This window comes from Cylas formicarius, unplaced genomic scaffold, assembly GCF_029955315.1.
Source record: "Cylas formicarius isolate icCylForm1 unplaced genomic scaffold, icCylForm1.1 PGA_scaffold_1__22_contigs__length_36826433, whole genome shotgun sequence".
Taxonomy (NCBI): domain Eukaryota; kingdom Metazoa; phylum Arthropoda; class Insecta; order Coleoptera; family Brentidae; genus Cylas; species Cylas formicarius.
The window spans coordinates 12092729-12105352 of record NW_026844264.1 but is presented as its reverse complement, the minus strand read 5'-3'; the positions used below and the strand labels follow the sequence as shown (position 1 = coordinate 12105352).

The 12624-nt window shown below is 36.5% G+C and overlaps 1 protein-coding gene across 5 annotated transcripts in view; it reads left to right on the top strand.

Moving 5' to 3' along the window:
- Nucleotides 1-11273, top strand: part of LOC132696055 (nuclear factor of activated T-cells 5) — a 35859-nt gene extending 24586 nt beyond the window's left edge. For 4 of the 5 annotated variants that reach the window (XM_060660604.1, XM_060660602.1, XM_060660605.1 and 1 more), the window contains 8 exons: nucleotides 1119-1295; nucleotides 1355-1524; nucleotides 1581-1732; nucleotides 2585-2767; nucleotides 2830-2986; nucleotides 3691-3878; nucleotides 4043-4187; nucleotides 8939-11273. In XM_060660604.1, the coding sequence (XP_060516587.1) occupies nucleotides 1119-1295; nucleotides 1355-1524; nucleotides 1581-1732; nucleotides 2585-2767; nucleotides 2830-2986; nucleotides 3691-3878; nucleotides 4043-4187; nucleotides 8939-10554 (2788 nt within the window). In that variant the 3' untranslated portion in view covers nucleotides 10555-11273. The remainder of the gene's footprint in view (nucleotides 1-1118; nucleotides 1296-1354; nucleotides 1525-1580; nucleotides 1733-2584; nucleotides 2768-2829; nucleotides 2987-3690; nucleotides 3879-4042; nucleotides 4188-8938) is intronic. The other variant, XM_060660606.1, reaches the window with a different exon arrangement.
- The last annotated feature ends 1351 nt before the right edge of the window (nucleotides 11274-12624 follow it).

Below are 12624 nucleotides of genomic sequence, written 5' to 3'. Positions count from 1 at the left end.
TATAGCTGCGAACAGTTTAATTATATTTTTATCAAATTAAAAGTAAACTTTCATTCTCGTCTGACTCGTTTTTTTGAGTTCGTCAAAGTCCGCGAAAATTTAACTTTATTTTGCAATTTGTAATTTTTATTTCGGTGTCAATAAGTTTACGCGATTGTTTTTTTTTGTTTTCCTCGAATTGCCATTTTAAAAATCAAACGTAATAAATAAAATAATTGAAAAATTGAACGCGCATTAACTTGTTGGCGTACCGTAAACCTCGAGCCTTTTTTTTCTATCGCCCAAATTATTATACAGGGTGTTGACAAAATCATGTTACTAGGTAATTGCCTCGCTTGTTCTTCGAACTGAGTAAAAGTAATATTTTAAGCCCGGGCATCTGTCAATACAGGGTGTTTTGAAATAACATCAGATAATTTCATAAATCAATCTCATGGTCGAGGGACTAATGCCAAGAATACTGGTTATAATTTTTTCCGCCTGATATTTTGGAAAAATTTGCTCCATCAATTTGGTATAAAATGTTTGTCGTGCCACTGGATTTTTCGGTGGGATGAAATGACAGCGACATGCAACAAATCGTGCAACCGTTGTCTAATGAGCATAAATATGAAAAAACTGTTTCAGTGGACTTATTATTTTGTGTACTAACACTACAAAGGGTTCTGGATCGTATAAATCGAGGTACAAAAAGTGTTAATATCCAAATTACAAAAGAAAGTGACGCCACCAGAACAACTAGTTTTTCTTTTTAACAAAATCACTAACACTCGAGAATTCCCTATTCAAAAAGGTACAGTTCTACACAAATTATTTAACAAGTCACCTTTCATTATTTCGTCATTCCGCATCTGCAGTTCAATATATGGTCGTGATTTTCTTTCTAGTTATACACTGTCGTTGATAATCCAAAATCGACTTGGATTCGCAAATTCGCAAACACTTTTATTGTTGTATCTCCACCAACTTTTATTTGCAACTAAAAAATAACTTTTCAGGGTTGTGGTCCAGATTCACTGATTATACTAACTAGATAACAATAAAATAACGCTCTGTATATAATCGACCGCGACTTTCGGAAGATCACTCGTCCATCTCTAATTCAGTTATTTTTCTAGCCATGACCACCAAACGGATCCACACCACCACACCATGCCCATGATCGAGAGGCTGGGCTGGTCCGACGACAGATTAGAATCCAAGAGACTGCGTATGGATATTAAAGTTGAAAACGAAGATCCAAATAGCGCATACTGTTTTTCTGCCAATGCGCGTGAACCCAAGGAAAACTTGTCGTGAGTGAAAATGTCGGCCTCTTTTTACATTATTTTTACTAACCCAAACGTGTCTTCAGACTAATCCGAACCGTTCCCTCATCGGTCAGCGTTTCGTCGCTGAGTATATCAAGCAACGCGAACACCACTTCCACTAGGACCGCTTCGAGGTGTATGACGACATCTGGACGTCAGTCCTTAACCTCACCCTTATCTCTGACAGCTCAGCTCAGCTCAACATCACACACTAGTAAGAGTGTCAATTAAAAATGGTATTCGTGAACATTAAAAACAACGTGCTTTCAGGCGATATCGCGTTAACCATCGTCAAGCAACCCGAGCAACAGCATAGGGCTCGATACCAGACAGAAGGGAGCAGGGGTGCAGTCAAGGACCGGGAGGGTAATGGGTTTCCGATCGTACAGCTCACCGGCTACTACAAACCAGCAACGCTGCAGGTGAGGAACGCTTTTTTTAATAATTCAGGATCTTGAAATTTAAATTGCCTAACAATTATTTAAATTATCACAGTTCAAGTTTTCTGAGTTGACATGATCTAGTATTCGTTTAATAGACAGTGAACAAACTTTTTGATAAAACTTGCGGTTGTGATGTCAATTGTTACTAACCTCGAGGTCCCGGGTCCGCCGTCCGTCGGTTCAGATCTATTCAGCGTGAAAAAAAAAACAAATTGTAATTTTTATTCCGGGGTCTGTTCTCCGGAATAGAGCTGCGGGGCTGTTTAATGGCAGACAACTTTCGAACGGTTCGAGCTGCGGGTTTCAAATTTTGCGTAGTATTAAAAATAAAGTAATTTTGTCTGTTGTTCTATTAAAAGAATGTTTGGTAGGGAATATACGCGAGATTCCGGGCAGTAATCCATCTTTTATTGATTTTGCCAAAAATGTATAGAGTGTGCCCATTACGGTCAAAAAACTAAAAATTGCCATTTTCTGGGGTAAATTATTAGTCGTAACTGAGAAACCGTGGCAACTACATGCGTTTGGTTTTAACGTCATTTTAAGAGAGCTTTGAGAGCTACAATTTTTGCGTTTACCGTTTTCGAGTAAAGTATAAGCTGCACGATATACGAGGCGAATGCAGTTGGTCGGCAATGGTAATAGCGAGTTAATTATTAGCTGTAATACCGTAACAGGTAGATTAGTTCGAACTGTTGCATAGACCGTATCGAGGGCTGCGATTTTGTTGACATAATGCAAGTAGTGTAAAAAGAACGTGTCTGTTGTATATTTTCCTGGGTCTTATAGAAGGTTATTGTATTAAAAATATGACATTCTGTGACATTGCAGGTTTACATAGGGACCGACGTGGGGAAAGTGACGCCCCATATGTTTTACCAAGCGTGTAAAGTTAGTGGGAAAAATTCGACGCCATGTACCGAAAAAAAAATAGAGGGTACCTGCGTCATCGAACTGGCGTTTGAGCCGTCGAAGGAAATGTGCGCGACGTGCGACTGTGTTGGTATTCTCAAGGTAGTCCCGCGCAGCTGACGCTCTTTTCTGTGGTTGAACATCACATTATTATATCATTTAAGGAGAGGAACGTGGACGTCGAACACAGGTTTCCGGATCAGTTGGGGAACCGGAGCAAAAAGAAATCGACTCGTTGCAGAATGATATTTCGCACCACCATTACACACGACAACGGTACCCAAGAAACACTACAAGTGTGTTCTCAACCAATAATTTGCAGTGAGTATTAGTCTGCTATGACAAAATGGGTCACGTAGGACTTCATTCATAGACAACAGACAAGGGAACAGTGTCACTGTTCTTTTTGGAAAATCTAAAGTTACATAAAGTTTTAAAATACAAAGCGCTCCATTTTCAATTACAAGTCATTGGTTTTGGGTAATGCTGTAATCGCGGGTTATCCACCCCACCGTCACCAATTTTAGAAAAAGTAGCAAGGAGCAGTTGAGGGTTTTCGAGAAAATGGCAATGGCGGATATTATAAAAACGTTAAATTTTTATTTTTATTTTCTGGCGATAAGATAAGTTCAAGTGATAAAACTTATTGCTTCCTGTTTTTTAGCGCCTAAAATTTATCTTTAAGCGTGCAATAGAAAGCGTTTTTATCATTTCAACGCACGCACAACATTCCGTTAGCTTGCATTTTTCCTGATTCTAGGTACTTTTTTTAACCCCCTTTGAATGTTTTTACACTCTTACAATAACAAGCCAGCTCTTTCCGGAATGATGATATCACAGATCAATTGCGTAGCTGAGGAAATGTTATTTATTGCACCCACGATTAAAACAATAACTGAAAACACGCAATGCGGCTTTTCAACTTCCTTGACTAAGCAGTGCTCAAGGTGTGTCCTTATTTCTAATAATTTCACTATATAACGCAAAATATCGCGTAAAACTAACCTCGTGGCATATTGTTGCAGCACAACCACCGGGAATACCAGAAATATGCAAAAAATCATTGACTTCCTGTCCGGCCAGTGGCGGCTTGGAACTGTTCGTGTTGGGCAAAAATTTCTTGAAAGACACAAAAGTATATTTTCAGCAGTACGAAGAGAGCAGGGTCTGCTGGGAATCGGCTGTAGCTCCGGACAAGGAATATTTGCAGCAGGTCAGTTTCTTCGTCTGGTTCTTTGAATATGGTTACGGGGACAGGGAAACTCAATATGGGACAAGATAAATAAAAACTACTCGCGCTATAGCACTTCTTGCACTCTCAAATATTTTTAAAAAATTAAAAAAAAAGTGTAAACTAGCCTTAAAATTTTGTTTCAGACACATTTTGTGTGTGTTGTACCCCCCTACCGCAGATCAAATATAACCGAGCCAGTAATGGTTAGGTTATGCGTAGTATCGAGCGGTAAAACTAGCGAATCCCATCAATTTGTATACACCCCCGTTAACGGGGCTGTTCCAAGCGGTAAGGATCAATTTTATCTTATTAGAACTTATAGGCACGATAGGCTGACTTAATATCGTTATTTCGATCCCGTTTTTATAATGTAAACGAAAAAATTAAATTCTCAAAATTTACATCACTTCTATTTCTAATGGATCGTGGAAAATCGAAATAACAAATTAATATTCAGTTGGCCCATAGGATTTGGCTACTAACCTTACAAAATAATAAAAAAGTATCGTGAATGACAGTTACCACTTGTATTCAATTTTCTAATTATTCACTATGCTTTTTAAAAAATTACTAGCAAATACGGTTACCCCAACCAGATTAATTGAACAATTTCTTTATGAGGTAACTTTAATAATACTACATCTATGTTTTGTAAATGACTCCAAAGGTTGAATGACAAATACTTTTGCAGAGGAAAATAAGTACATAATATTAATTATGAAATTTGTAATTGCAACAATGACCGAAGAAACAAAGAATAAAAATAAAATCCTAATGAAGTAAAATAATAAAAAAAATGAAAATAATATGGGTTTACATTGGATAATTCAACTTGTCATGTCAGTTTGACGAACCTAAGGGGACGCAATTTTTGTTTAATTTGATTGGAAATTGCAATAAGAAAAGGTCATTATTGAAAATTGGGGCAACCGTATTTTGATTATTTAACAATTTACTACCAAAAGCGGCAAATGGTGCATTGATGTATACATGTAGTGTGAATGAACGCATATACCTGGAATCTTTTAAACTAAAGGTATATCGTGTGTTGGAGAGTGTGCAAAAAATTATTGAAAGGTAGGATTGTTTAAATGTTGAAGTGCACTATTTGCCCCAACGTTTTCAGATTAGGTTATGTTATCCATTGTGCTTTTGACATCCCAAGTGTCGATTAATTAGACCAATAGACACTTATAGCGTCTATATGAAGTATAACATAACCTCAACCAAGTTTCAGTACATTGCAGTAGCAGAACATTTTACAATGTGCATTTTTTTGTGTTTTATTTAGGAAAAAGAAAACCTTCATTCGTCGATATTTTAAATACTGTATTATTTTTTTATTTTGCATTTTGACAAAAGAGAAATGTGTAAAATGAAATATAACGTATATAGTGAAATGTATTTATATGTTCCACATATGATATGTATTTATTTTTCATATCGATTGAAATGTAATAATTATTTAATGATGATATTGTTTGTATAAAGTTCATCCAATATTTTTGTTGAAATAATGATTATTAAAGGTTGCATTTTTTTACTGTGTACTGTAAAATTTTTTGACGTCTTTGTGTTAACTCGCTTCAAAGTGAATATCAACTTGTCTTTCAATGTATATCATTAAATGGATGAGTCTATGAATAAGTAAATAAATAAATAATATTGATTGGGGAATGCTGGTAAATAAGTTTTGCATATCAAAGGATGGAATACACAAGGGACTTTTTTGTGTAGTGTTAACTCGCTTCAAAATTAATATCAACTTGTCTTTCAATGTATATCATTAAATGGATGAGTCTATGAATAAGTAAATAAATAAATAATATTGATAGGATGTAATACACAAGGGACTTTTTTGTGTAGTGTCCTAGGATGTCAATTAGTTCTCGTCTACCTACCGCCGGATAGAAGAAGAGTTAAAGGCCTGAAGGCATATATTCAAGTATTCTTTAACGAAGAAATCTTCAAGTTAAGTTGCTGATTCTGTAGACTGAATTTCAATCTATAATTGAGTTTATTAAAGTTTATTAAATACATTACATCAAATCAAATATCAACTAATTGAGAACATTAAAATTCCTTCAAATAATAAAGTAGTAGTTTAAGCATATTTGTACCATTTGGAATATCAGTACCGAAAGTGTGTGTGATTTACTTGGGATAAGAATTCTTTTGATCAGCGAGTAATAATTGCCAAAATGTCACTCCGACAGACCTGTCAAAAAATTTTACAAAATGTTCGCTCGAACTAATTTGAGCGTACCTACGTGTATGAGATATTGAAAACAAACTTTTTGACGTACAAATTTCAATGCGTTTGCTTTTTTCATTTTGTCTCATACAGCATATAGGCTCTGTATACGCAATGGTGCTGCCTGCCACCGTCTACTATCAAGCTGTGGTGCCTAACGTCCGTTGATGTGTCCGTCGTGCAGGTTCTAGTCTCACGGGTACTTAAAAAAATAAAATACACTTCATTTACACACTCACAAACACGTAATTACTTGATACATTTTACATTCAAACATATTTACAATTACATATACGATCCTGGCTTTTATACAAACTTTTAAGGTTTTTTTTGCGATTGCGTTCTATTTTTCATACAGTTTTATTGCTTCCATACGTTTAGTAATATCGAAATTTTAATACGTAAAACGAAAACAGGATGCTTGTGGGTGTTCGAAGATAGTGCGAGTCCAATTTTTTTTAATCAACGCTTTAGATTAAGTGCACCATTTCACATCTTTCCCGACATTTTCGATTTGTGTTGTTTGCTTTGAATCATTCTTATCAGTTTCTATAAAAAGCTAGCATATTAAGATAACATTGCACTAAGATGTTTATTTTCTCAAGTTTTCCTTTTATAATTAATAGTAGTAGTTGTTAATGTTATCCTATTCCACTCCGATTTGAATGAATTCAGCACTTGTTAGGTAGATATCGCCCCAGTTAACATAAGTGTAGAGATTGTTGCAAAACAGTCTTATTAAATTCTATGAAACTTAATGGATTTGCACTTCTCTTAGGTTTGAAAGTTCAACCAAAATGAAACAATTAAATGAGGCAAATTTAGAAAAATATTTTAAGTGCGTTATCTACCACCTGCGTTTAAAACTATTAGTCCGTCTACTTTTTTTGTATTATAGATATTATATTATATATATTATAGATACAGGTTAATTCAAATCGGTGTTGAATTCTTTAAAGTTCGAATTACTTTAACTGTTACACTTTCCTTTATATCTTAAAAATACAAACACCCTTACAATATACATCCCTCATGTCACACACAATACACATACACTATTATATAACTTCAACAGAACAATTACAAACTTTCGTCACCACACAGTTATTTTTATTAATGACTGATAGTATACAAAAGAAATATGACGCCTTTTTGCAAGTTTTATTCTGTAGAATTTGCCGATTATACATTATCAGATTTGCAATTATTAAAAAAAAAGCAATATTTTTAAGGCAGGGCCATCTAAAAAAATATCGGTGCACCTACGGGGGACACTTTAATTTTTATATTTTTACAGGTATTTTTATATATGGCTAGTACCCTGTGCAAAACCCAAAATGTTAACGCAGTGAGAGAATGAGAGACATATCGAATTACTACAAAAATGAAGTATTCAATTTTTGATTTTCCATGATGTTTTCCCGTTTCCCATGAAGTCCCTAAAAGAATCCTCTCTACAGGTGATTGATACATAACATGGTGCAATAACTAAATTTTAACCGACTTCATTCTGTGCACCATTCGGCCATATAATGAATACAGCATTTTTTCTGACTTATTGTACAACAATATACGACTTACATCGTGTCAATGCGGATCGATTGTACACGAATTACATAAAAAGAATTTTTGTTACTAGTGACCTGTTTAATATTTAAAGCTGCGTTAGGGAACTGGGTTTTGGGTTTACACTATTATAAAATTATAAATATAAGGGAGATAGTAAAAAAAAGGATTTTTTTGTATGATATTGGTAAGATCAAAATGCTGTTCCATGTAGCCATGTAAAAACATTATTCGATCGTTCTACAAAATGTGTGGAGTGCTTGATATGATTATGTCTTTCAATTAATGTGATGCTTTCTATTTTAAACATATATATTAAAAAAAAAAACATGAATTCAGTAATATTTTTCTCTTGTTCAAGCTAACATTTAGCCGAGATTTTTTTTGCTGCTGAATTAAAAGGGGTTTTGTTTTGCAGAATTTTATTCTCACTTTTTAACCTGGTGGTATTTGTTTAAAAAAAAAAAGGTTTGCTTTTATTTCAAGCAAGAAAAAAACGGTCAAGCTTATGAGATTTAGCCTGTTTAATAAATACGATAACTTCTTTCAAATTGCATGCGGACTGTACAAATATTTTTTGAATGTTGAGTGCTATACGTATTAAGTATTTGCTAGCGCTTTCATTTTTCATCTCCATCACTGCTTATATATTATTGCGTGTACGTTTATAATCTTGTGCTAAACAAGTGCAATAATTTAAAGGTCCAGCATGCTAGTTAAGTCCATAACGAGTGTTATACATATATTACGATTTCAGGCTTTGATTTGAACAATTAATCTTAATTTTGCTACTAGATATACGCGGGAATGTAATGTTGGGTAGAGAGGTTTCTTGTGTATCACATTATCTGTATTCCAAACTCTATTGGGCCTGAAATTTTATCAATTTTTGAGATTATATTATTTGGTCCTACATATCCTTGCGGTTGTTGTGGGATTCAGATGATCTGTCAAAAATGGATGCGCGAATGTCAGTGCGGGTTGAGGTGACAAAATGACAGTGCACGAGAGGCGTCAATATTATGGGTTATGTCTATCAAGCCACGATAATCTTTGTTGCTTCATTCAATTAAATTGGTATATTATTCAACAAAGTAAACAGTAATGCTTGGCTTGAGGGCAAGTCCTCCTATTTTTAATGTGGCTAAGATGGCGGATTACTGATTGAGACCCGGCCGCGCCAGATAAAGTATCTGATACCCGAATTTGTATTTTGCAGTGCATTTAGATGCCCAACACGCTCAACCGGCTCACTTTTTTAAAAGTGCCTTGTGGTCTGCCCCGCTCCAAAAAAGGGAGGACGATTTGGAAATTATGCCCCCGCCCGAATCTAATTTGGTACCCATGTCCACCCGTAGATCGTCCGTAAGTTTACCGTCGTCTAGTGACGTACAGTCTCCGCCGATACAAACCATGAAACAAGAGTACATCGACGAGAATAGCCAGAGTTCGATGACGGAAACCATCGAGGTGCACCGTGAGAGGTACCGACCTGTCTCCGAAAGCTCCCTGGACGTTAATCACGACTCAAACATGTCGCTCATCAACGACAACTCTATCGATATGATCCACCATGGTTCCGTGATTAGCGATAACTCGAACCAGAGCGTTTCGATGGAGGACACCGTCGACGTGGTTCACCATCAGAGTGCTGAAGCGGCTAAGACGACGTTACCCGAAACTCCACCCGCGGTTATGAGTGCCACCGAGAAAGTTATGGATTTGAGGATGAAATTGCCTCTAAGTGATGAGGGTGACTACGCGACGACTACGTCTATGGCGACATTGAAGAAGCTCGGAATCGAGCCCACTAACGCCCCGTTGCCCACCCAGAGTGCTCAAAGCGTGGAAAACTACCTGACGAAGATTGAGTCCAAGTCGACCGTTACAGCCGACGGTGACAAGATGAAACTGCTTACCCCTCTTCTCGCTAGTAGCGCATCGCAATTCGGATATTTAAGTGGCGCCGTCAAAACCGATACCGCTGCATTTTCCGGCGACATGTTGCCTTCCAAAACCGCGGAGGTGTCCCTAACGTCGGCTCTGGAGCCGATCATCATCAATCAGAAACTGGACGAGATTGTCAACACGACGCTGGAGTCTCACATCGGTGCCGCGGCCGACACCAACTTTCTTCAAAACAAAGAAACGATAATCACACCGCAAGACGTCATGTTGACGACGCAGTCTCAGATGATGGTGTCCCCTGTAATTAACGCCAGGATGCCATCTCCCGTAATGGAGGTACCGTCGAATCACGCGCACGCCATAACTCCGGAAATTATACTGCCGGCCGCCATGATTTGCCAGAGCGCCACTACCGTGCAGCCAGAATCTCTTTTGCCGGCCGTGTGCCAAGCGACACCACCGGTCGGCGATTCGAGCTTGATCACTAGCAGTAGTCGGCCGTTGATGTCGCAAGTTGCCCATATGCACGCACCCATATTGGCGACCGACCCGGAAAAGGCGGTGTTGTTGGAGGCCGCTGTCGATTTCCTCAAAACCCAAAAGAAAATCTCCGAGATGAATACGAGCGTGAACGACATCACAGTGTCTTCGTCGACCTCTATTAATCCGATTCTGGCGACACAAATTCATGGCTCCATGGATCGCAATTTCGTGCAGCATTTCGGTGGTCCGGCAGCTATGAAAAGTATAGAGTCCAAAAGCGATTTTGTACCTTTGCCCGTGAACGATTTGGCATCTCCTTCTACCGCCACCGACAAAAAGACCGACGATAGGATGATTCCGCAGTCTTTCACTGCACTGACGGAAAACGAGTTGATCAACTTTATTAATCCCAGCTGTTTCGACCAAGGTAATAGCTACCATTAAGAGGCACGCCTGCTTGTCGATGTGTTGCAGTAATTCCTAGAGTATGTACATAATATATAGAGTCGTATAATCGTAAAGTTTTACGTAGAAAATTGTACATATTTTTAAGTAGATTGTAAGTAGAGGATTTTTTTTTCGATTGCTTGTAATGGTAGTATTTTTAACGGAGTTCCTTGGGGATGCGTGTAAATTTACAAAATTCGTGGTAGACTGCATGGTTCTTGCAAAACGTATCGTAGGTATATAGCTATTTTCATGTCTGTTTTTTTCAGTTTAAATCATTGGTGGAGGCTAATTCATGTCCTACTTATTGATGTCAGAGGCCTTATTTTGCATTTTAGCGCAGCTTTGTTATCGATGAGAGTGTTATTATCTTTTTAATTGCAAATGTTATTAGAGTATAAGAGAGACCTGTAAATAGATCCCTATTTTTTATATGTACATTTTCAAATCGGACTGACATCATAATTGAAAAATTACCGCTTCGGGAGAAGCAAATCTGATTTATACTCATATCCTGAAATAAGGAAAGAAAGACAAGGTACACGTTGTTCTTTTTTTTAAATTCTAAATTATTTATATATATGTTTTTTCGTAAAAATGAGTTATCAACTAAGGAAAATATATATATGTTATATCCATATTATATATGAGAATGTTTGTATACTTAAATGTTATTACTGTGTTTATTATGTTATAAATAAATATGTGCCTGTTTACATGTTGTGTTTTTCTAACACGTTAATATATAAAATTATTTGGGTTCCATGCCAAAACGTTTTGACAAACACAAAATAAATGGTGGCCCATCGAGCCAATTTGAGTGACTGTCACTGAAAACCATAACGAATTTTTCGACAGTGAGGAGACAAAGAGAATTTGCTGCAAAAAACTTGAAAAGTGGTTAATATAAGCATCAACCGCGGTAGTTTGGTGAAGTACTAGTATCAAAGTTTGCATTATTAATTTAATCTCTTTAAAACACACCTTTGTCTAAAAAATAATTATCTTTATCAATATGACTACTACTACTAGTTATAATGATGTGCAATAATTTAGATAATAATTAAATACCCTTTAAAACCAACCCTCTGTCTCAAGTTGATCTCAACAACCTGGCACTTAAAAATGTTTAAATGACTAATCTTCGACTAAATTTACGCGAACGTTAGAAAAAATTAACCAATGTTCAATCTAAGGTCAAAACATGGGCTTCAAATAAGACAAAGGTAGATATCTAATGTAATAAGCTAAGATGCAAGAGTTGTGTAATAATAAATAAAATTCACCAAGAGCACGATGCAAGGCATTGTTAACAAAAAATGAAGAAACTATCGCATTTTCTATATCGGTATGTGTTATTCGTTCTTGCACCAAATAGAAAATAAAAACGGAATTTCAAAAATTCTGGGAAATTTTACTTTCGTTCCATATTTAAACATCTGACTCAACTCAAGGATGCAACACGTTAAAATATGCTGAGAACCACAAAAAAATTCAAAATTACCAATTCTTCATCGCGGTGTGCAAACAACCTAGCCGAGCAACCAAACAACAAGGTTAATTAAAATTTTAATATTTGCATCTATTTATAATACACTTTGATGCTTTGTCGAAAATAAGGTACGCACACATTGTGGGTGCGAGTGAGAGCGGCTATGGCAGAATTTGTTGTATTAGAAAAAGATATATTAACCCCAGGAAACAGAGAACGCGAATAGGAAGGAACAAGATGGATTACGGCATCCCCAGATGGTTGCCATAGTTACGATTCAGCACCCTGACGTCAGTTCGTAGTCCTGCCGACGGGTGGAGACGGATGAGGGAGTCAGAGATATATGTGTTGGAAATTGAAAAATTCGGCTAACAAATCTGATTTTCGCCCGGCATAGAGAGGAATCAGGGAACAGCCCTTTAAATTTGTGTTTAAGGAAAAGTAGTCTAGTCATTTAGGTTATGCCTTCGAGTAGTAGTATTAGGATAATTTTTATCAAAAACTAACAATATTTGCTTTTTTCTATCTATCTATCTATCTATCTATCTATCTATATATATATATATATATATATA